The sequence below is a fragment of the Aquarana catesbeiana genome, linkage group LG01, assembly GCF_042186555.1.
Source record: "Aquarana catesbeiana isolate 2022-GZ linkage group LG01, ASM4218655v1, whole genome shotgun sequence".
Classification (NCBI taxonomy): domain Eukaryota; kingdom Metazoa; phylum Chordata; class Amphibia; order Anura; family Ranidae; genus Aquarana; species Aquarana catesbeiana.
This window is the reverse complement of record NC_133324.1, coordinates 329839478-329863752: the sequence shown is the minus strand read 5'-3', so window position 1 is coordinate 329863752 and position 24275 is coordinate 329839478. Positions and strand designations below refer to the sequence as shown.

General features: G+C 42.1%; 1 protein-coding gene across 3 annotated transcripts in view; it reads left to right on the top strand.

Moving 5' to 3' along the window:
• Positions 1 to 24275, top strand: part of NDRG2 (NDRG family member 2) — an 87748-nt gene that overhangs the window by 51635 nt on the left and 11838 nt on the right. For all 3 annotated transcript variants that reach the window (XM_073631263.1, XM_073631254.1, XM_073631272.1), the window contains exons 8-15: positions 5706 to 5792; positions 7759 to 7815; positions 7900 to 8003; positions 9960 to 10004; positions 10086 to 10137; positions 10220 to 10267; positions 14486 to 14521; positions 18665 to 18716. In XM_073631263.1, coding sequence (XP_073487364.1) covers positions 5706 to 5792; positions 7759 to 7815; positions 7900 to 8003; positions 9960 to 10004; positions 10086 to 10137; positions 10220 to 10267; positions 14486 to 14521; positions 18665 to 18716 — 481 coding nt within the window. The remainder of the gene's footprint in view (positions 1 to 5705; positions 5793 to 7758; positions 7816 to 7899; positions 8004 to 9959; positions 10005 to 10085; positions 10138 to 10219; positions 10268 to 14485; positions 14522 to 18664; positions 18717 to 24275) is intronic.

Sequence of the window (24275 nt, the reverse complement as noted above, 5' to 3'; positions counted from 1 at the left end):
CCGATCAAAGGCAAGACATGTTTGCCAATAACTTTCATTTACTCCGTATAATATCAAATACTTCTAATCTATTAGTGTTCTTGTTCTACTGAATTTTATCAATTTTAGCTTCTGCTGTCTCTTTCATAAAATAAATCCTATCATTATTATCAAAGTAGTTGCACTACTCGGAATCATTTTACTATTTTGAATGTCTAGCACTAAGTAGAGAACAAATGAGCTATACAGAAAGCAGAGAGGTGATTCCATTTATCAGATGTTAGTTTTAGAAATCCAGGGAAAGCACACTTGGCATACTACTCCTCCTAAAACTCTTACTCCTAGAAAAAAAAAAAAAAAATTTAAACTAAAGCGCTTGCCTTTATTTAAATACTAATTGTAATAAGTGGAGTAATCCAGTATAAAAAATTGACCGGTAATAACAGGGACTAGGTAACCCTGACAGCATACAGTGCATCCGGAAAGTATTCAGAGCTCTTGCCTTTTTCCACATTTTGTTTTGTTACAACCTTATTCCAAAATGGATTAAATTAATTATTTTCCTCAAAATTCTACAAACAATACCCCATAATGACAACGTGAAAGTTTGTTTGAAATCTTTGCAAATGTATTAAAAATAAAAAGCAAAAAAAATCCCATGTACATAATTATTCACAGCCTTTACCATGACACTCAAAATTGAGCTGGAAAGGTACACACCTGTCTATATAAGGTCCCACAGTTACCAGTGCATGTCAGATCACAGACCAAGTCATGAAGTCGAAGAAATTGTCTGTAGACCTTCAAGACAGGATTGTATGGAGGCAAAGATCTGGGGAAGGGTACTGAAAAATGTCTGCAGCGTTGAAGGTCCCAATGAGCACAGTGGCCTCCATCATCTGTAAATGGAAGAAGTTTTGGAACCACCAGGACTCTTCCTAGAGCGGACCGCCTGGCCAAGCTAAGTGATCGGGGGAGGTGACCAAGAACCCGATGGTCACTCTGACAGCGCTTCAGCGTTTCTCTGTGGAGAAGGGAGAACCTTTCAGAAGAACAACTATCTCTGTAGCACTCTACCAAGCAGGCTTGTTTTGTAGAATGGCTAGATGGAAGCCACTCCCCAGTAAAAGGCACATGACAGCCCAACTGGAGTTTACCAAAAGGCACCTGAAGAACTTTCAGACCATGAGAAACAAAATTCTCTGGTCTGATGAAACAAGGATTGAACGCTTAGGCCTGAATGGCAAGCCTGTCATGTCTGGAGGAAACCAGGCACTGCTCATCACCTGGCCCATACCATCCCTATAGTGAAGCATGGTGGTGGCAGAATCATGCTGTGGGGATGTTTTTCAGTGGCAGGAACTGGGAGACTAGAATCGAGGGAAGGATGAATGCAGCAATGTACAGAGACATCCTGCATGAAAACCTGCTCCAGAGTGCTCTGGACCTCAGACTGGGGTGAAGGTTCATTTTCCAACAGGACAACGACCCTAAGCACACAGCCAAGATAACACTCCGGCTATGGGACAACTCTGTGAATGTCCTTGAGTGACCCAACCAGAGCCAAGACTTGAACCCGATTGAACATCTCTGGAGAGATCAGAAAATGGCTGTGCACCGACGCTCCCCATCCAACCTGATGGAGTTTGAGAGGTCCTGCAAAGAAGAATGATAGAAACTGCCCAAAAATAGGTGTGCCAAGCTTGTAGCATCATACTCAAAAAGACTTGAGGCTGTAATTGGTGCCAGGCTGTGAATGCCTATTTACTTGGTATTTTTTCCTGTTATTATTTTTAATAAATTTGCAAAGATTTCAAACAAACTTCTTTCACATTATCATTATAGGGTAATGTTTGTAGAATTTTGAGGAAAATACTGAATTTAATCCATTTTGAAATAAGGCTGTAACGTAACAAAATGTGGAAAAAGTGAAGCGCTGTGGATACTTTCCAGATGCACTGTATATGTTCTCAGACAAATATGTGTACACAGAATCTCATTGAAAAACCACTAGCATAAATTACATCATTGCTGTATGACATCAGAAAATGGGTTTTAATGAAACCTAAAAGTTCAAGGGAAAATCCTCACCCAGACCCATCAGCCTATAGATCCAGTGAGTTGCTGTTTTTGAGTTTTCCATCTGATCACCTTTTGTGAGTCTAGGATTTAACTGAAAGGAGACCTGTCACATAAAGTATTTTTGGTCCATGGCAGCCAGTCAGCCTTTCCCGGTGCAGTATTGGAGGGTGAGAAGCAGAATCTGTTTGGCAGCTGTGGTCAACATGAGCAGTACATAATTTTGCTTCTGATTATGTAGATAAACTACATTGCCACAATGTCAGCTGAAAGGTCTTCATTTGGGGGTTACCTCTCTACACTGCATTTTTACGAACGTGTTGTTTTTTTTTTTTTTTTCAGAAAGATCCATGTGCACTGGGCTTAACCTTAGATTATAGCAAATATTAGCCAGTAGTGGGGAAAGTTTGCCTTTGCCATGGCCTCTAAAAAAAACAAATTTCCTGGTTAGCTCTGGCTTTGATACTTTCTCACTTATAGAATGCCTTTAAAAATGATTAATATGAAGCTGTTGAAATGGATTGTAGGAGTTGACTGGGCAAATTGCCATTGGAGCAGATGTTGGATTATTTACTCGTGTCTGCTTTTGACAACAGGCCTTATTATCAAGGTGTCCAGTTTTAGACACAAGCAGATTAAGGCACTGGGGGATTCTTCTAGGGTGATCCAGTTTGCAGCAATGTAAACCTTATCAATGAACTTTTATTTGCTCTCTTTTTGGTCTGCTAAATATACCATTAAAGGCATTTTGTCATATTGATTCAGTAAGTAAAAAAAAAATCTCTGTTATTCCTGTCAGAAACCCAGTGTTGTTTTGTGTACTCTATCATGTTATTAGCCCTGTTCAGTCCACTTCCGTAGACTACAGAACACCCCTGTGTTATGGGTATGAGGAGAGGGGAGAAGTGTTCTGTAGTCCTAACACAACACACCAGGTGAATATAAATGCAGCCACCAAATCTAAGGGCAGGTAAGCTGCAATAGTTAGATAAACCTTCCTAAATCGGTAGATTTGGTATGATTTTATAGTATTTATGTTGAACATTACGGTATTACAGAAGGGTGAAAGAAAGATTCTGACTGATTGGCTGTGTGCGCCAAATGGAGTCAGTTCATTTCTTTGTCCAAAATACTTTTGTTAAATCTTTCCATTTTTTTTAGACTGCCATCACCCAGTGTTATTTTCAAATTTTTAAAAATCCGGTTATTACACATAAATTCCTAAAATATATTTCTGTTTTTCTGAATTTGTAAGAAAAATACAATTATGGATGTTCAATACTTCATTATGGTGCTTTCTAGGGGATTTGCCAAACTGCAGCAGCATGCTCCTGCTGCAGCTTTGTGTTTACTGAAGAATCTGGTTATTGGGGAAGAAGGTGCACTGGACGAGCAATGGTCTGTCCAATGAGCACAACCTCCTAGTTCCTTCCTTTCAGTGCTGTCGTTTCTCACACATGAGATGGTCATAACTGTTTACTCATAAAAACATGGAGTACTAAAACTCAGTTCTTGTTACTTAAAAAAAATAATAATAATATAAGAAACAAGTGTTTTCATTATAATTCATTTTTATTTTTTTTCTTCTGGGCATGAAAGTGTATACACCACAAGGAGCTGTTCAAACAGCTTTCCTCCGAAGTTAAGCTTCTAGTCTATTTTTAGGGTATGATACAGAAGGAGACACATTTTTTTTGGTGAAGGTCACTGGTAAAAGTCAGAAGGGTTTTTCTTATAGAGCTACAGCAAGATTTTTAAATGCTTAGTCCACTAACACCAGTATTTCAATTAAAGGCATCCTCCAAACAGCTAGGGAACATGGATATTTCTTCAAATTCATTGTCACACCTTTGCAGCACACTTTCAGACTCGGTCTGATAACATACGGATCCCCTGCTGCATTGTTCTCTTTGTCCTGGCTTTGAAAGCTGGGTAGAGTTTGAAACCTGGCTGAAGAAACCTTGATGTCCACATCTCCAAGTGATCTAAATTACCAGTAGGTGATTCAACCTCAAGCATTCACCAAAAATGCAGGTAGACATACCCTTTCATTTAATAATGAGCTGGTGCAGACTTTAGACAGTATACCTGTATTAAGGTAATGCTGCCACTCGCAACAGCCTTAGCTCAAAGAGGTTTGGCTATGCTTTTATTTGTGTATAATACATTTAGCAAAATGGTGGATTGGAGCAACTGATTATGACAGTACGCCTATAAATTAGCACACTGGCTAAATGACCCCCCCCCCCCCCCAGACAAGTGGTTACTTCATACAACAACACTTTTGCTAAAATTTACAATATAAATACATGCAAAACACTTAAATCGGCGATGCAAAAAAAACTGCATATGCAGTTGTCCGAGTGACAAAGGTGTAAATTATCAATCCAGTGGGTACATACGTACAAATGTCTTAAACATGGCCGTTTGTTTGACTGATAATTTGTCATGCAACAATGTACCCAAAATAATTTTATTACTTCTTTAAGACCGGTGCTTTTTTTCGTGGTAATTAATACCACTGGATTTTTTTTTTTACTATAAAAAGGAAAAAAAAGACCAAAGATTTTGAAAAAATTAATTATTTTTTTGTTTAAAATTCTACCTAATCTATCATTTTTTTTTTTGGAAATGAAGAAACATGCCAGTACTGATGGGGTCAAACAAGGTGCTTGGTAATGGTGCACCAGGTACATTAATGTACAGGTAATGCACAGGAAGGAGGAAGTGCAAGGGTTAATGTACTGGTCACATACAGTGACAGAATGAAAGGCCCATCCATCTGCTGTCGATAGATGTACATTTACTCCAGAGATCTCCCCTGTAGTACTTTTTGCTGCCACTAGATGTCATCATCTAGTAATGATGACCAAAATCTTTCAAACCTTTTCCTCTGAGCCCAGGTTGCCCTGGATCTGCCCCAGACTGTGAACGGACAGTGAAATGAGAAGCAACACATTGAGGAACACAGCATGCTCCTTGACATCTCATGAACTGATTGGTTCCTTGCACTGCTACTTCCTCTCACCCTCCAGCTTTGCTGTATGGGAACTGCAAAAAGTTAATAGCAAGTCAAATTCAGATACCTGCATTGCTTGCATTTAATCATGTATGAAGGATTACAGAGCTGCCTTAATTTGTACTTTTATGTACTTTTATATTTACCCAGAATTTTTCTAATCAATACAGAATTGCATTACTTGGTGTTTTTGTTCATATATGAATCCTACATATGTACTTTGCCTGCATCCTCTGAAGAAATGCCAGTTATGATGATTATCTAATCTGATGGTTCATCCATTTTTTTATTAGTAGCATGGCCTGGCTCTGTGTTTGCATCCATCTTCGTTGTAAACAAGCTGTTCTGATCACCAACAATGGGTGCTGTTTGGGGACGGGTGACTTGTTCTGCAGTGAGATAAATGAGCGTTCCCTCTCCTGAATGCAGATTTTTTTAGTAGGATGTACCAGGAGGCTACTGGCAATATTAAACAGGTTTCTCTTTAGTAAAGGTAACCCATCTTTCTTTTTTGAGGTTGCTGGGCAAATCACAAATGTAAAATATTAAGTGAAAGTACAGTTCTAAATGAAAGGAGATCTGTAGTGTATGGTGGCATGTTTTCACAGTTCTATCTCTTTTCCTACAGCTTACACACCCCAATACAGTGGAAGGTCTAGTTCTCCTTAATATTGACCCAAATGCCAAAGGTTGGATGGACTGGGCAGCACATAAGGTGAGGTCTAATTTTTTTTTTTTTTTTTTAAGGGCTCATTCACACTATGTGCGGTGACCTGCATTTGTCCGCACTGGATGAATGCAAGTGAATGTTAGGGCACATAGAAAACAATTATCTATGTGCCCAGGTTACACCACAAAACTGGTATAATGTGCACAGTAGTGTGGTGTGGAAAACTGCAGAAATGCTGTATGACACTTCATGTCACTGCTGTTCAGTCATATGAATAAAGTGTCACTATGTGAAATATGTCAAATACAATCGAGAGGAAAAAAAGTGATGCGATGCGCTGAAATGTGCATCACACTGCTCCATGCCAGAACTGGCAGTACACTAGTCTGCCCTGTAAGCGCTGTCTTGCTACTAAGGCTAGTGTGACTGTAAATGGACTGTAAATGACCACAACAAAGGTACCTGTAGCACCGGTGAACTTTCTCCATCACTTGAAAACCTTTTTCTTTCATGACATTTTTGATATCTGGATTGCTCCCCACACCCCTCTGTTAATAAATGATGGCCTAGTTTTTTTTCCCTTTGACATCCCACTTACTATCCCGATCTTTCACAAAATTTGGTATTTAAAATAGCCAAAAATAGTCTGAAAGATGCGCTAATAATGTCATGATTTTAAAAGAATTCCAGGTTTACTTTCACTTTAATTAGTTAATATTTATTTATATATATTATCATTTTATATTTATTTTTGCTATTAATAGTAACTTGGCACCTAAAAACCCAAAATAAATTCCCTTGCTCCTGATAATCGCAGCGATAGCACGTATGTTGTATGTACCCATAGTAGGGCCCAGAAACAATGGTGCACATTTTGTTTTGTTTTTATCCTACCTAAAACACACGGACACTGATACTAATTTTAAAAAATAAAATCCTACCCAAATTATACTGACCTATGACTCCAACCTTCGACCCTGACCACCTTTTACTCTTAACTTGACCCTAACACTAACCCTGACCTAGATCTAACCTTGATCTAGCTTTTTTTTTTTTCCTCACACTTTTGTTTGTTTACATCTTCCTCCCCTGCAAGGAGCGAAAGATACAATGCATCTTCCTGTCCACTCAGAAGAGAAAGAAAACACATAGGTGGGATGCAGAGTGACCGATCGCTATGGTAGCCAATCAGAGGCTGTCGCAGTGATCAGGGTGACCAGGAACCGGGAGTCCTGGGTCCCGATCATTGGTCCGAAACCTGGGACTCTCGGTGGTAGCCCAGTCTCTGTTCTGGGAGCGCTCTGTGCAACACGCTCCCAGCTCAGACAGGTACGCATATATATGGTCTCTCAGATAAAGACCCACTTCCGGGAAGCCGAATAAATGCGTAATGTCGGTGAAAAGGGGTTAAAGTGACAATAGGGTTGATTTACTAAAGGCAAGTTACACTCCTTTTCCCCAGAGCTTCGGCCTCTGTCACATGGGCTGTCTGATCAGGTCTGCCTGTCCGTTTTTCAGGTGGACTTGATCGGACCCTCCAGTCTCTTCTATGGAGCGGCAGATGTGTCCGCAGACACCCGCTACCACCCGATTCGATCCTCTCCGTCAAAAACAGATGGATGGCGCTCCTATTCTCCCATCTGTCCGGTGGATGGAATCGGATGTAAATATTATTTGCTGGGGGAGGGGGTGGTATATTAGGGGGTGCTGTCATTCTACTAATAAGATTTTGCTGACTTATTTTTTGTTTTAAAGGTACAGTGTTGTGGTAGGGTGATGATCAGGGCTGAGATTTTTCTATAGTGATTTATAAATGGGTAGTTCTGTTTCAAATGAAATAGGGTTTGACCCTTTTTTTTATAAACCAGCCCCTACATAGTTGTAATTTTTTTTTTTTTATTTCGTTATTTCCCTCTCCTGCTAACTAATAAACGTAGAATGTCTGTTTAATTTGAAGAATTTCTGTTTTCAATGTGTTTCTGACCATATGGTGTGTCTTTGCCTACTCCAGCTTACAGGCCTGACATCTTCCATCCCGGAAATGATTCTGTCTCATCTCTTCAGTACAGTAAGTAGAAGCATACTCCTAATATCGGATTGCCAGTTACACATCTGGGTAGTAGATTAACTCTGCCATGTTATGTTTGTGCAGGAAGAGCTTTCGGGCAACACAGACATTGTGCGTCAGTACAAAAGCGCCATCTTAAGCTCCCCTATCGTCAGCAACAACCAGCTGTACTGGAACAGTTACAATAGGTAAGAACATGCAAATAGATTGTTAGCTTTGACATATTCTACTCCTAAGCATGGTTACTTGCAGATAGTTGGAAATACTTTGGCTCATATTAACATATTTTTATTAACAGTTGTGTATCAAAATCAAATATTCTGTTTAGGTTATTCTGTTATTTTTTCATAATGCTTACAGGGTTTGACGCTCAAACAAGAAAGCAGACTCAACCCTATGGCATTTTTATAGCCTATTTTTTCATACATAAAGGCTTCATGATGGGAACTGTTTAATTTACTTTCGAGCTCCATAGCCAAATGTGTGTGTGTGTGTCCAGCAAATGCGTTTTTAAAAGCCCTGCTTGCTACATTTTTGGCGAATGTTTGTTTGGTTTGTGTTTAAATGGCTCTTTCACACTGATCAGTTTTTGATGCTCCTTTGTTTGGGTCTGAAGAGATGCATTTTTTTTCTTCCGCTTTTCTCCTGCTTTTTTAACTAAACAACTGAATAAAATCTGATCAGTGTGAAAGCAGCCTTAAAGCGGGTTCCACTCAAATTTTTAACTTAATCTTACCCCCTTCTATTGCATAGATGTTCAAATGCCGCACGAAATTTTTTTTTTATCCCTGTAATTACCTTTATATTGTACTTTATTGTGGCACTTCCTGTCTCTCCTCTCATGGGAGTAGGCGTGTTTATTGCCTTTCCCCGGCGCCGCACTGTCTCCTGGGAGCTTAGTGTCAGGCTTCCCAAGATTCAGTGCGGAAACAATGATCATGCGTGTGAACAAGCTGTGAATGAACAGCATTCACCGCATCCCGGAAATCAATGCTTGTGGGCTTCACATGCCCACAAGCAAGATGGAAACAGCCAGCATCACATTTTTTAAGTTATTCTTCAGTACGAAAACAGACAGAGGCGGAAATATTACACCCAAACTGTGAGTATTATTTTGGGATTAGCAAAGTGTCTCAATGACCTAAAAAAAAAAAAAAAAAAAAAAGATTGGTCGCCGGACTCCCGCTTTAAGCTGACCAAATACTAGCAGACCTTCACTGTTAGAAATTTGAGAAGACTGTCTTGACCCCCTTTTTTTAATGTAGACCTGTATGTGTAACTTGTCAGTAAGCCCCCTATTGGTCATTGTGGTTGCCCCTCTTATTAAACCAGTTAGGTGGGTGGAGTTGAGCTCACATTTTTACAGCAAAGTCAAGATTTGTATAGACAGTCAGCTGCTTGTATTCTCAAAACTATATGATGATTTTAACGTTCACCTGTTATGGAAAGTAACCTAGGTTTGCTTTGCCCACATTTGAAATGGGCTAGTTAAGACAGGCTTGACTGTCTTAATATATATATAAATATGGCATTTATAAACCCATTAAGTCAAAACTATGGTGTGTATGTATGTATGTGTGTATATGTATGTGTGTGTATGTGTGTATATATATATATATATATATATTATTTATATAATATTTATTTTAGGCACGGTGTTAAAGGGTTTATTTTGTTTTCTGTTTATGTAACAAGTAGATGGTTGTAACCCTAAACAACTTTACAACCACTATGATTTTACATCTTCCAAGACAGGAGATTAAACAAAATTAGTTTTTTTTTTTTTTTTGGGGGGGGGGGGGTTGTAGATTGAGGAAAAGGGAGTGTTTAGTCACTTGTACAGGAAGTGAAGTTATACTGTGTGTCAACATGGACAGATATAGCAGTAAAAATCTGATAGTCACTCTAACTAATCCTCAACTTATCAACAACTATGTTTTGGCTGGAGTTAAAAGTGTATTTAATGACCACTGAACATTTTGCCAGAAAGAATGAAAACTAAAAAAGTACATGTTTACAAGTTCCTTTTTAGTGTTGAAATTCACTTACGGAGTCTAGATTTTGCAGAAAAAAGGACCAGTTATGTTTGGCTGTCTTTTCTGTTCATATTGTTTCTAACTAATCTATCCTATTTCTTTTTCCAGTCGCCGGGATTTGAACTTGGAACGTGGTGGAGATGTCACCCTAAAGTAAGTGTCTGTGTTATGCCATGCTACTTGCAGACATCCTCCTGGGTATACCTTTCTAACATGCTTGATACTTAATTGCAGATGTCCTGTGATGCTAGTAGTTGGCGATCAGGCTCCTCATGAGGATGCAGTGGTAAGTCTGAATGGATCGAGATTGAGAATGAAAATTGCTTTAGTATGATTTTGCTATAATCTGAACTTCTGTGTGCTTGTAGGTTGAGTGCAACTCAAAACTGGATCCAACACAAACCTCATTCTTGAAGGTAAGTGGACTGGAGGGGGATATCTAATGCAGGCACCATTAAAGGTGACCAACTGCCTTTTTCTACTTCTAAGTAGACAGTAGATTTAGGTTAAAAAAAAAAAAAAACTATTTGCAGTGACTGTTACCTATAAAGGGGTCATTTGTAGGCACATAATGTCAAATTTTATGCTGGTGTGTTGGTGACCCTTTTCAACCTCCATAGATGACATTACAAATGGTACCATCCACCCAATGTCATTGTAACACCCAGCATATCAAGATTGATAGACTGTATGCAGTACACTGGATTATATGATTTCCCTTGGTCTCTCCAACAGAAACAGACAAAATCAAAAACACATTTTTTTGTGACTTGAGGAAGGGTCCCATTGTTTTTGTTGCTATCCATGCTTTCCTGTACGGTGACAACTTGCAATGTTTTTGTTGCTGTCCATGCCTTCCTGTACCATGTGACAACTATGCCCCCATTTTTTATATAGGTATCACAGGGATGGGAAAGTGAGCAAAAGTTTCTCCATTGGGGTCACCAACAAAAATTAAGACCTGAGTGAAAACAGCACTGTATAAATGATTAGTCTACTGCAGGGCTCAAAATTTTAAGTCCTGAGCTACTAGCCAGGCCTTAATGCCCCGTACACACGGTCGGACTTTGTTCGGACATTCCGACAACAAAATTCATGGATTTTTTCCGACGGATGTTGGCTCAAACTTGTCTTGCATACACACGGTCACACAAAGTTGTCGGAAAATCCGATCGTTTTAAACGCGGTGACGTAAAACATGTACGTCGGGACTATAAACGGGGCAGTGGCCAATAGCTTTCATCTCTTTATTTATTCTGAGCATGCGTGGCACTTTGTCCATCGGATTTGTGTACACACGATCGGAATTTCCGACAACGGATTTTGTTGTCGGAAAATTTTATCTCCTGCTCTCCAACTTTGTGTGTCGGAAAATCCGATGGAAAATGTCCGATGGAGCCCACACACGGTCGGAATTTCCGACAACACGCTCCGATCGGACATTTTCCATCGGAAAATCCGACCGTGTGTACGGGGCATTAGAGTTACTCACCACTAGTTGCCCCACCCAACCCCGCCCCTAATTCCACCCCTAATTCCGCCCCTAACTCCGTCCCTAACTTCGTCCCTAACTCCGCCCTCGTTAAATTACACTGTTAAATGTTTCATGCAGAATTAAGTTACAAAAATAAATATTAACAACAACTTTAACAATAAAGGTGTGATCTGTGGATCAGCAGAGCAGGCGAGTGGAAATTTTAAGGGCTGTATTAGGTTATAGCAAGTTGTAGTGGGATACTGTATACTGGGTTATAGCGAGTTATAGTGGAATATACTAGGTTATACTGGAATATTCTAATTTATAGTTAGTTATACTGGGTTATACTAAAAAAATACTGGGTCATACTGGAATATACTACAGATATGTTGTTTAATATACCAGTTCCAGATGGAATATATCTTGACCACTTTACAGCGCAAGTTATTAAGAATGGGAATACCTCCCCATGAGCGATGGCCAGTAGCTTGAAAGAACTTGCAAAGTTATATGCTGCTGGATCCTGAGTGAATGGATAGATATAGGCTTACTCGGCTCCTCACTCCGCAAGGGGCAACATAAATGATGCTGCCATTAGCTGAGATGTTGGTTGTCCCATAGCTACGGTGTAGCTGGTCACTGGTCGGTAGCTGTATGTCAGATGTAGTCGCGGTAACTCATCTGTGCAATAGCTTGTGGCGGCTGCTCATTGCCTACTGCCGCATTCTCTGTACACGTGGCCATCTGTAGTCTACTGCTGGTGTGGGCAGACGCCTGACGCTGCAATCACACAGGCGGCACAGAGCAGTGGGTACAGCCGTGTTCCCGGACCAGCAGTGCAGGCAGAAAGGCCCATAGCCAGACATAGAGAAGAACGGACCTCACCTGACAGTCAGATGAATGCAGAGTGGCGGCTGCCCAGCAGGCAGGAGAAAAGCTGTACAGCTGATCTGGTGCCGGCGGTGCCCCCCCCCCCCCCCTCCAGTGCGGCTTCACACTCATCCTTAGTTTATTTCCACTTGCCAAATGCGAGCAGGCAAGTGGAAATTTTGAGGGCTGGTCTACTGTAACAGTAGAATAATCACTGTTTGAGTTCCTAGAGAACTGGGCCGACTTCTCAGTCTGTTACCGCCTCTTTAGCAGGAACGGACTGCACCTAAATGGGGAGGGTGCAGCTCGGCTGGGAGAGAAGATGGCTGAAAAGTTAGAGGGGCTTTTAAACTAGGTGATTGGGGGGGGGGGGGGGGTCCAGATGTAGAGATCGACAGCATGGAACAAGGTTCAGTGGGTAGTGGGGGCATTAGCGGTAGGGAGACTAGAATACCTAAACCCAAGGTATGTAAGTTGACCAGTCCAAATTGCAGCCTCATAACAACTAACAAAGAAATGGTATGCGACCGGACACAACTACAAGGCTTGTATACCAATGCTAGAAGTCTGTCCAACAAGATGGGAGAACTGGAGCTGCTGATGTATGAGGAGTATTTTAGATTTTGTGGGAATTTCAGAGACCGGTTTTGACAGCTCTCGATTGGTTGGCAACCATTCAGGGGTATTCCCTATATCGCAGAGATACGGAGGGTAAAAAAGGGGGAGAGGTATGCCTGTATATCAAGAATGATGTGAATGTGAGGGACGATATCACTAATGGAGCTAGGGAGGAGGTGGAATCCTTATGGGTAGAGCTTCAAAGGGAGGAAACTAAGGGGAAAGTATACTGGGCATATGCTATAGGCCCCCTAACCAGAGGGAGGAGGGGGAAGGCGGACCTCCTATCACAGTTTAGATTGGCAGCAAGGATGGGAAATGTCATTCTAATGGAGGCTTTTAATTCTCCAGATATAGACTAGGCAGAAGGAACCTCACATTCGTCTAAGGCCCGCCATTTCCTAAATGTCTTGCAGGACAATTTCATAGGTCAGATGGTGAATGCACCAACAAGAAACAATGCGTTACTAGACCTACTGATTACTAACAATACAAACCTGATCGTAGATGTGGAAATATGAGGAAACAGCAACAGCCCAGGTCAATTAGTTTCAATATAAATTACAGAAATAGGAAACACAAGGGTAATACAAAGACCCTGAATTTAAAAAGCGCCAACTTCCCTAAACTGTGCTGTCTGCTAGATTAGATTAAATGGGATAAAATCCTGGGATCAAAGAACACAGAGGAAAAATGGGAGTGCTTAAAGAGCATACTAAATAAAGGTATTGGCCAGTGCATTCTAATGGGAAATAAATTTAAAAGAGCTAAAAAAATTCTGGATGGCTCAACTCCAACGTAAAAATGCATATAAAAGCAAAAGAAAAGGCCTTCAAAAAATACAAGGCTGAGGGATCATTGTCAGTATTTCAACTTTACAAAGAATGTAATAAGAAATGTAAGAGTGCAATCAAGGCGGCTAAGATAGAACACGAAAGGCACATAGTGGAGGAGAGTAAGAAAAATCCCAAGAAATTCTTTAAGTATATAAATAGTAAGAAAGCGAGGCCAGAACATATTGGCCCCATAAAGGATGATGAAGGGAAACAAAAGACAGAGATGGCAAAAGTTTTGAATATGTTCTTCTCAGTTTTTACAAAAGAAATGGGGGGACACCGTAAAAAGACAGTAATGTTAATTTTCATAGCATGTCACAGGGAGCACCCTCATGGCTAACAGAGGACAGAATTAGAAATAGACTTCACATAAAAAAGTCACCGGGACCAGATGGCTTGCACCCGAGGGTCCTTAAAGCGGAGTTCCACCAAAAAATGCAACTTCCGCTTTAAGGGAAGGTGACCCCCTGGCATGCCACATTTGCCATGTAATTTTTTTGGTGGGGAGCGGGAACCCTTTTTTTAGAGGGTTCCAGTTCCCACTTCCTCGCGGGGCACAGCGGCGCCGGAAGTAAGTTCAGCTCTCCCCCCCCCCCCCCCCCCAGCAATCATCTGGGACCAGATGATTGCCCGGCTAGTCGCAGAGAGGAGGGGGAGACAAGCGGGGCTTCATTCCCCCGCATCACTGGACACTGGAGCAAATTTTTAAAAAACATACACGCACTGGAGGACTAGCATATAATCTAAGATTGTAGCTCAACAAGAGTGAAAGGTGCAAAGTGGACAGGCTGGTGGTATGTGGTTTGTACTTATAATAATATTTTGTATTGTAGATGGCGGATTCTGGTGGACAGCCACAGATTACACAGGTAATAAACTCATTATTCTGTTATAAAACATCATCTAAGAAAAGCATCAACAAAACACATTGAGGTTGATTTACTAAAACTGGAGAGTGCAAAATCTGGTGCAGCTGTGCATGCTAGCCAATCAGCTTCTAACTTCAGCTTGTTCAATTAAGCTTTGACAAAAAAAAAAAAAACTGGAAGCAGATTGGTTTCTATGCAGAGCTGCGCCAGATTTACACTCACCAGTTTTACTAAAGCAACCCTCATTGCCTTCATATAACACATTCTGCTGCCCTTTCTGTGGAATCACAGTAAAAAAAAACACACAATAATAAATTGATATAAATCCAGAGGCTGTTTGGAAATGTCGTCATTATAATTCAAACCAGGAACGGAGGTTTACAAAACAGACTGGAAGGAAAGAGGGCCCCATGCCAAAAAGTGTTTGAAGAAAGGCCAATTGTTATCTACAACAACCAATCAGATTCTCCATTTCATTTTGGCACATGTCCCTAAAAACTTACTGGAAGTAAGCATGTGTGAATGTGCTATAGAATGAAATTTGCAACCAATCAGCTGTCTGAGTCCAGGTTTGAAAATGAAACAAGGATTCGCTGTAGGTGAGAAGAAATGTTCTGTAGCACACCTTTTATACATCAAGTCCTTTTTCTTTAGGCAGTCAGTGTATGGTCCAGTGCTTGGTTTGATTATAGAAATCAGTAACGTCTTTCATATCCTAGAGTAAACATTCACTGCTAGAATTTGTGAAAGGTTACATATCATGATGGGCCTATGCATTTTTTTTTTTAATTTTTTTTTTTTTGCATTCGCTTATTTAAGAGATTTAAAGTATTACAATGCAACCAAAACACATGAAACACACTCACTACAAACACCAGTAAAATATAAATGAATACTGAAATAAGCATAGGGAACTTAGTTAAAGTAAAGAAAAATAATAAGAGAAAACTAATTAAAAAAAAATATATATATATATATATATATATATAATATATAATTTATTTTTTTATTTGTTCTTTAACCTAGCCATATATTTGTAGGTGTTACTATGTACAGTATGCTATACTGCTGAGGTTTGTTGTGGCTGTGGCAGAAAATGGCTTTTCATTACAGAAGTAAAATCGTTTTTAAATATTTGCATTTGAGAACTCCAAAATTCCCACATTTGTTCAGAACATTTGCCAGGCATTATTTAGCTAGACTTTCCTTTTAATATGGTGATATGTTTGAATTATATATAGTGTGGAAATTTGCTTAGTGTTGCGCTTCCAAGGACACCGGCTACTCTCCAAATCCTTGTTTTAGGGCATTTCCACCAATGCAGGGGTTTTTTAGTATTTCTCTGCACAAATTGGCCTCCTGGCTTTAATTTTCAGTGCCACCGCTTTGGCCTCACTCCTCGGGCCCTTGTCTAATCCTCATGCTCACACAGGCTCTTAAGCACACATGCACTGACTCTAACTGCTCTCAGCTGTATTAACTCAACCCTTCTTCCCCAATGGATCTTTGAGCCAAAGTCACTCCCAGATGAAAAGATGCTATGAAACATTCCCAATAAAAAAATTAAAAAAAAATCACATTTCTTCATCAGTTTAGGCCAATATGTATTCTGTAAAAACAGAGAATATTTAATTGCGCTTGGGTTCTACGAAGCATCTAGCATAAAATTGTTGGTGACAAAAAGAACATAGAAGAAAAAGTATATGCAGCGATAGAAGTAAATATAAAAATTCAGACGTGTCCACAAGCACTGGCACAAAAGTCCATAACTCTTTTTGAAGTCACCTGAGGTGAATAATCAGACAGACAGACTGAAATGAATAGTGATATCCTCCACTGAACATCAACACACCGGGCCTCTTACACTAAAGTATGGACCACTAGGTTATAGATGGTCAAATAAGCATAGTGTTTATCCACAAGCTGGTCACGTCTTCACTAAGGCAACATGAAACTAGATCTTGTATAACCCTCACGGATTGTGAGCCCACAGGTATCATGCATTAAAATAAGAGAAAACGACTCCTCATGGTGTAGTATATCAAGCCAGTGTAAAGTTTATTCCAAAAGAGTTTCAGAATACTTACATTTAAAACATTAAAACAAGCGTGTGATATGGTAAAAACAAGCAATATGTATTCTGCTACGTATTTTTGGTAAAAACCCAATAAGCTTATATTGATTGGTTAGCAGGACTTCAACATTGCAGGGGACAAATGGTGACACTTTTTGGGGACCAGTGACACCAATACAGTGATCAGTGCTAGAAAAATGCACTGTCACAGTATAAATGACACTGGCAGGGAAGGGGTTAACACCAGGGGCGATCAATGTGATCCCTGGGAGGTGCTTACTAACTGGGGGACGGATACACTGGAGGAAAATGAAGATCTGTTTTTCAGCTTAGCTGAAACGCAAGATCTTTCTTTTGCTCCCTGACAGATCAGCGGTCTGCCTTGTTTACATAGGCAAATGTGAATATAGAGGTTACTGTGCTAACTATAGGTAAAAGGGAGAAATAGCTGCTACATGAACAATGTGACAAACATATAAAACGTGGATGGTGGATAATGTAGCGCTAACAAGTAAACACATGTATCAATATATAAGTGAAATAGTGTAAAAATCAAATATACAAAAATAAAACAAATGGAAATGTGAAAATGTCCAATGGATGTGAAAGTCTTAAGAAGGGCCGTATGCGTCAACCACCAAATGATAAATCAAAGATGGAATAAGCTGGCACTGTCCAGCATGGGAAGGGTGGTACATCCTCAACCAAAAAGGGAAGTATATCTACTCTTACCAGAACAGGTGGACTTGAGTGTCAGCGACAATGAGTCATAAAGGCAAGGGTGCCGAAATCGGCAGATCAACGGAACTTCAAGGGACCCAGGGCCACCAAGCACGACTCCAGGGTTGTTGTGGGTAACCACCGAACCGAACCTCAGATGGAAGGAACACTAGGGCTGGACCTTAGGTGTGGAAAGACCGGCTGGACCACAAGGGAATTCTCATCCAGATGGTTATGTAAAGAAAAAAATGCTTCCATATGGTATAGGTAAAAAAATTGGGTTTTTTATTTCTAAAAACTGGCATACAACAATAGGAATATAAACTGTGATCACAGAATAAAATTCAGAGCAATGTGGGGAGCAAAAGGCCATCACTGGCACGATTCATCCCAAAGGACTTCAACTGGGGCAGGACTTTACATAGGCAGACCGCTGCTCCGTCACTCCATTGAACGTTCGGTGGGTCGCGGCGGACCTGCTAATTAGCTCCTGCTGTGTCCAATCACAGTGGGAGCAGCGCTCTGGCAGCAGACGCGCGCCCCCTACACCGCGTGCTCAAAATCACGTACAGGTACGTAATTTTACACAGCTGGGCCGCCCTGGCATAGTATATATGCGGTGGGCGGTCCGGAAGCGGTTGACTGTAAACGTTGAACCTTGACATGGTGTTGCCCTGTCACAAAAAAAAATTTAAACTACTATTGATTGTTTCTCTCTGGTTTCCTTTTCTTAATTTATTACATATACATATGTTAACATTACATTTCATATTGGTAACAAAAGAAATGCTCAATAAATGGTAACTGCACTTCTAGCACATTAAGCCATGGGCTCTGCTGTAACCTAGTAAGTGAAACAATTTGTGATACTACACTGGAAGCTTTGTTCCCACTGCCCAGTTTGAAAGGGCAAGCATGGTACAGGCTTACTCTGTTGCTTTAAATATGGTTACAAGGGGCAAGTGCCGGGGCTGAGAAGAAGTAGGTTATGCGTAGCTTGGTCAGTGTTCACTTTAAGCCAGTCTGCTACAAACCCTGTCTGTCCTATCTTTAGCTTTACTGCAATGCCCACCACTTGTAACCACATATGAGTGCCATAGTACATAAACTATCTGCTCTACCTGGGCATGGGGAGAAGTATTCTATGCAGTAAAGGTAATACATTCTGTTGTAGACTAAATAGTGCTGTATACCCTAACAAATGCTATTCTTTATTGTTTTATTTTGGTCATTGTATTAAAGAGTGCTTCACTGTCTGATGTTAAACATGTTGAATGAACCAGGTCTTCTGTCATGTTTGGGTACACAATTAAAAATGTCTTTTTCATTACTTTTCCATTCAATTTCAGCCTGGGAAACTCGCTGAAGCATTCAAATACTTTGTACAGGGAATGGGATACAGTGAGTATTGTTACAGCTTTTATTCACTTTTAGAGAGCAAAACTGTTCAAGGAGCAACGTTCATTATCCATAGTAACCAATAAGGGCCCATCTTCCTTTGGCGTTGCTTTAGTAAGGAGAATCCTAATAAGCCTCTGCACTGTGCATTTTACCCTTCACTTAAATTCATCTGTTTATCTGTATGGTCTTTATTTCTGTAGTGTGGTATCATACTGACAATACTATTCTTTCACTTTTCTGTGTGTTCGTTTTGAACAGAGTTTGTCAAAGTATTTTATATAGTATATCATCATCATAAAGTCCTTTTTCACCCTGATGTCTAAGTGTATGGTGTATGTCTAAGTGGAACTCTGGTGTATGGTGGCTTAATCTTTTGGATTTCAGGTCCAATTTGTTTTTATTAGTAACTTAATCCTGTTAATTTTTTTAATTTATTTATTTATGATGCCACAAGACATTCAATAAGACCTAGCGTGATTGTCGGTGATGGCTGCAATATAAGCCCTACCTCCCAAATAAGCCCTACCCTGTTTCCCAAAAAATAAGCCCTACCCTGAAAATAAGACCTACAAGGACTTTAACTAGGGTTTGTTTGGGGGGTGGGGGCTTATATTGCAGCCATCACCGACAATCACGCTAGGTCTTATTTTCGGGGAAACGGGGTACTCCTAACAAATTCAATTAGTGGTCATACGGAAATGTAGTGGGGGAGTAAAGGAGTCAGGGTAGTATGAAAAAGGCCCACTTCACATTTCTAATCGGCCACCTAATTTGAAAAGGTATCCGTCCAATTAACTGTGTGACTTCTCTGCAGGAATTTTTTCTTCATGTAAGAGTTTAAAAATGTATTTCTTTATTGTACATCACGGGACACAGAGCAGCCATAGTAATTACTATGTGGGTTATAGGCCACCTATAGGTGAATGGACACTGGCACACCCAAAGACAGGAAGTCCCCCTATATATAACCCCTCCCATACAGGAAGTACCTCAGTTTTTTTCGCCACTGTCTCAAGGTGATGGTCACAGTGGATTGAAGTACTATAATATAGACAGCCCTGTTTGGAGAAATCCTTGCCAGGATCAAGGGTCTATGCAGTTGGATGCATTCAAAGTGGCAAAAAAAGGCCAAGATGGATGGTACCCGAGCCTCGAGGAAGAAGCAAGGTTTTTGCCTGTAATGCACCTCTTTGGAGGGCTGGACCCTAGGATCCAGGCCCTTGGATAAATGACTAAAACCAAAGGTGGTCCTGGGAGGGTGCTGTACAGGTTCAAGGGTGTGGACCCCAGTATTCAAGGGGGATCCAGTCCTTGAAGGTCCGTTCAAGACCTGGCCTATCCTGATGGATGAAGATTAAGTCTGGATGTGTATTCCAGCAGTATCCTGTGGCGGGAATGGTACGTTTAACAAAAAAAAACGAAGAACCTGGGAAAGGAACACATATGATTCACTTCAAGGGATTCTTCTGAGTAGCAAATGCCTTGCCTGTTTTTCGCCACTAGAAGGTGTATTGTAACATACCTGGTGTTTGCTTGTCGTGCTCCATTTTTTTCTGTTTTGTCAGCGCTCCTTTTGGGGACAGCATTGCCCCTCATCCTGGTCTGACAGTTGCCTGAAGCCCTGGGGCCACCCACCTCCTAGCCCATGGCACTCAGCCCTCCCCCCAGAGGCTGGTTCCGACGATGGGAGCAGGGCGGCGCCCCCCACCGCCACAGCACGCAGCCCCTCTCTGCCGTCATCTGCGCGGGGTCAGCTCTGGTAAAGGCTACCGTAGGACGCAGGGGGCATGGCTTAGGCGTGGAGGGCGTGCGTGCACATGGCGGAGGCTCAATGGCCATAAAGTTTGTGACTCTGTAAAGAGTCTGGTGGCTGACGGAGGCACACGGAGTACACTGGGGCATGTAAGCACTGTATAGGTGTGGATACAGGCATTTAAAGGCACGTCTGCTGGGCATTAGGCTAAGCAGTGATAGCTGCATTTTTTTGCTTGACTACAGTTCAGCAGTGGATGCATATTGTGAGTACCTCCTGCATTTTGTGCTTAGGACTATGTCTTCCCGAAATAAAGGTGGGGATAATACAGCAGGGAGGAGTGCAAGGGCGCCGCTGTTGGGATCTGAGGATCCTAGTCCTGCTTCCACAGTACTATCTTCCCCTGAAAGGCCAGAGGCAACTGGCCAGTCTGAGTCATTAAGGCTGTCAGGCATAGTGGCTACATCCAACGTTTCAGCCTCTGCATACGTCACCAAGGACGATTTGGCTTCAGCATTAGCTGGGTTGGAGGAAAAAATGGCCAAAATGATCGCGTCTGTCTCCCAGTCCGGGAAAAAACACAAAAGGTCCCCTTCTCCCCTTCCAGTGTTGGAACAGGAATGGGCAGATGACATTGAGGTGCCATTGGGTGACCGGGAAGAAGGACAGGCAGATGACTCCTCCTCTTCTGAGGATTCAATCTCAGAGGAGTCCTTCTCAGCCTCGCAATCCCAAAAACTACTAGTTCAATCCTTTACGGAATTGGTTCGTTTTGCATATAAGTGGCCCCCTTTTCTTCCTTGGGTTCTTTGAGGCCTTTACAGACTGGGATCATGCAGATAGGTATTTTGTTCCTCCCGGGAGATTTTCTCTTCTTTATCCTAAGGAGGAAAAGTTCACTAAAATTGGAGTTTGCCAGCAGTGGATGCTGCTATTTCTTCTGTGAATATAAGTCTAACTTGTCCAGTGGACAATGTCCAGGTTTTCAAAGATCCAGCCGACAAAAAGCTGGAATCTTTACTTAAAGCCTCCCTTTCCATAGCTGGTTCAGCAGTACAGCCTGCAGTAGCAGCGATAGGGGTTTGTCAGTCCTTAAAAGACCAGCTCAAGCAGGTCATTAAAGGTGTCCTTATTCAAGGGGAAGCGACCCGCGAGTTAGCCAAAGGCCTTATGTTTTGCAGTGGATGCCCTTAAAGATTCTATTCAATAGGTGTCACACTTTGCCCTCTTCAGAGGCGTATCTAGTGAAAATGGCGCCTATGGCAACCACTGAAACTGCGCCCCTGTCAAAACATTTCAAACCCATCTTTCATATACTGCGGATAGGACATGATTAGAGGCTGTGGACATGGTAGTTTCCTACTCTGTCCCCCCTTAATATTACCATACCTTTCCACATCAGTCAGTGTCCGTCTTCTGTTCTGTCACTGTGTCCCGTTCACCTCTCCAGTCAGGCACTGTGCACATCAGTGTACTGTCCTCTGCTGGGCCGGCTTCCCCCCCAGTAATGTTCTCCTGAGTCCTCCTGTGGTCTGTGCCTCCTCTGCACTGTTGCGCCGCTGTGGCACCGCCGAGAACGATTGCCTTCCATTTAAAAATGGCGCCAGGCGGCGACATTACGTTACTGCGCATGCGCTGCCCGGTTGAGCCTGTATGATCTTTCCTGAGCCCTGCAGGCTTTGAAACGGTTGCATGGCCGGCCCATGGCCATCTTTTTACAGGCACGCTACCCTAACAGGCTTTTACGGGCAGAAGAGACCATACCTCCCAACTTTTGAACTTCAGAATGAGGGACACTTGAGGGAGGAAGTGTCCGACGGCACGCTACGTGCACTGTGGCAAAAGTGGATGTGGTCAGACTCTTAACAGTGGGAGGGGGGGGGCTTAATGGGCCTGGCTAAACAAAACCCAGGTTTCCTTGTACTTCTAAAATATGCTTTGATTGCTGTGCCACAAGATAAAGTCTCATGGACACATACAAACCCCAGCACTATCATTAAAAAAAAAAAAAAGGAAAAGCTTCCATTACAAATGGTTTTGTATAAACTATGAAAGTGTGTGTTGAACAAAGTGTGGAAGGATTCAGGAATGCATTGTGTACAGAGTTCAGGGTTCAGAAGTGTGCTATGAACAGAGTGCCTTGTTCAGGAGTGTGATATGCACAGGGAGTAGATTTCTGGAGTGCTTTATTTACAGAGTACAAGGCTCGGGAGAGCACTAGGTACAGACTGCAGGTTTCTGGAGTGCCTTTTGCACAGAGTGCAGGTCATCCATTCACATCTCACTATTGCCCCTCTGCTCTGCCCTCATCTCCCCAAAGCTCCACCATCTTCCACTTGTTTATCTTTGTAAAAGCAGCTCCTTTCTGTAGATGGCTCTTCTATCCACTGCAGCCAGAGCTTCCATTCACCTTTCAGTGCACTGGGTGCACACTCCTTTTCAGCTCAGAGAGATCAGAGACTTCACCTGTCAGATCCAAGCTGTGATGTCGGATATGGGAGGGACTGCTACTTAGACCCGCCCCTCTGTCAAACAACCAGTGTAATGAAAGAGTCGCCAAAAGCTGTCAGTTTTTTTTCATTCAGCCTGCTGGTTGAATGAGAAAAAATGAACAGTGTATACCCAATTCCATTTTCAGGTAAATGTCAGCTTTAGGCTACTTTCACACTGAAGCGTTGCGGGCACTGGCACTATATTTAGCGCCGCTTTACCGTCATTTTAGCGGCGCTATTCGGCCGCTAGCGAGGGTTAAAATTTTTTTTACCCCCGCTAGCGGCCGAAAAAGGGTTAAAACAGCAGCGCTTTGCAGGCGGGTTTGGAGCGCTGCCCCATTGTTTTCAATGGGAAGGGTTCGCTTTAGGAGCGGTAAATACACTGCTCCTACAGCGCTCCAAAAATGCTGCTTGCAGGACTTGCAAGTGCACCACTCCAATGTGAAAGCCCTCGGGGCTTTCACATTGGAGTGAATTGAGCGGCTCTTTCAGGGCGCTTTGCAGGCGCTATTTTTAGCACTTTAGCGCCTGCAAAGCGCCTCAGTGTGAAAGTAGCCTATATGTCTCCCCACATCAGGGATCGGCCTTGGCACAGAGCAAAGCATTCACCAGGTGCCTTACAGACAGATGGCAGGAGAGTGCAGGGATGTTGTCAGCAATGGAGGCGCCCAGCTGTAGTACTTATCTTTTAGACCCCTTTCACACTGAGGCGTTTTTTAGGCGCTACAGCATTAAAAATAGCACCTGCAAAGTGCCCTGAAAAAGCGGCTCAATTCACTCCAATGCGAAAGCCTGAGTGCTTTCACACTGGAGAAGTGCGCTGGCAGGGCGTCAGAAAAAGTCCTGCCAGCAGCTTCTTTGGAGCGGTGAAGGAGTGGTGAAAACTCACCGCTCCTCCCCATGAGCTGCTATATCACCAGCAAAACACCGCTATGGAGGCGTTTTGTGGGCAGATTTAACCCCTTTTCGGCCGCTAGCGGGGGGTTCAAACCGCTCCGCTAGTGGCCGAATAGCGCAGCTAAAACGACAGTAAAGTGAGCACTAAAAAATTTTAGCGCCACTTTACCGCTGACGCCCGGGGTGGTACAGTGTGAAAGGGGTCTTTGATCTGAATAGACGATGACAGGTTCTCTTTACTGCCTGACACCCCTAGGTGCCTGATCCCCCTCTCAGATCTCCTGTAGGGGGCCCCAGAGCCCACACACTGGACAGATCCAATCTGCAGAGAGATATAATATCTGCAATGATAGATCCCACCAGAACATACAGACAGCTGAGGGGGAGGCCAGCCTGACACATCACCACCCCCCCCCC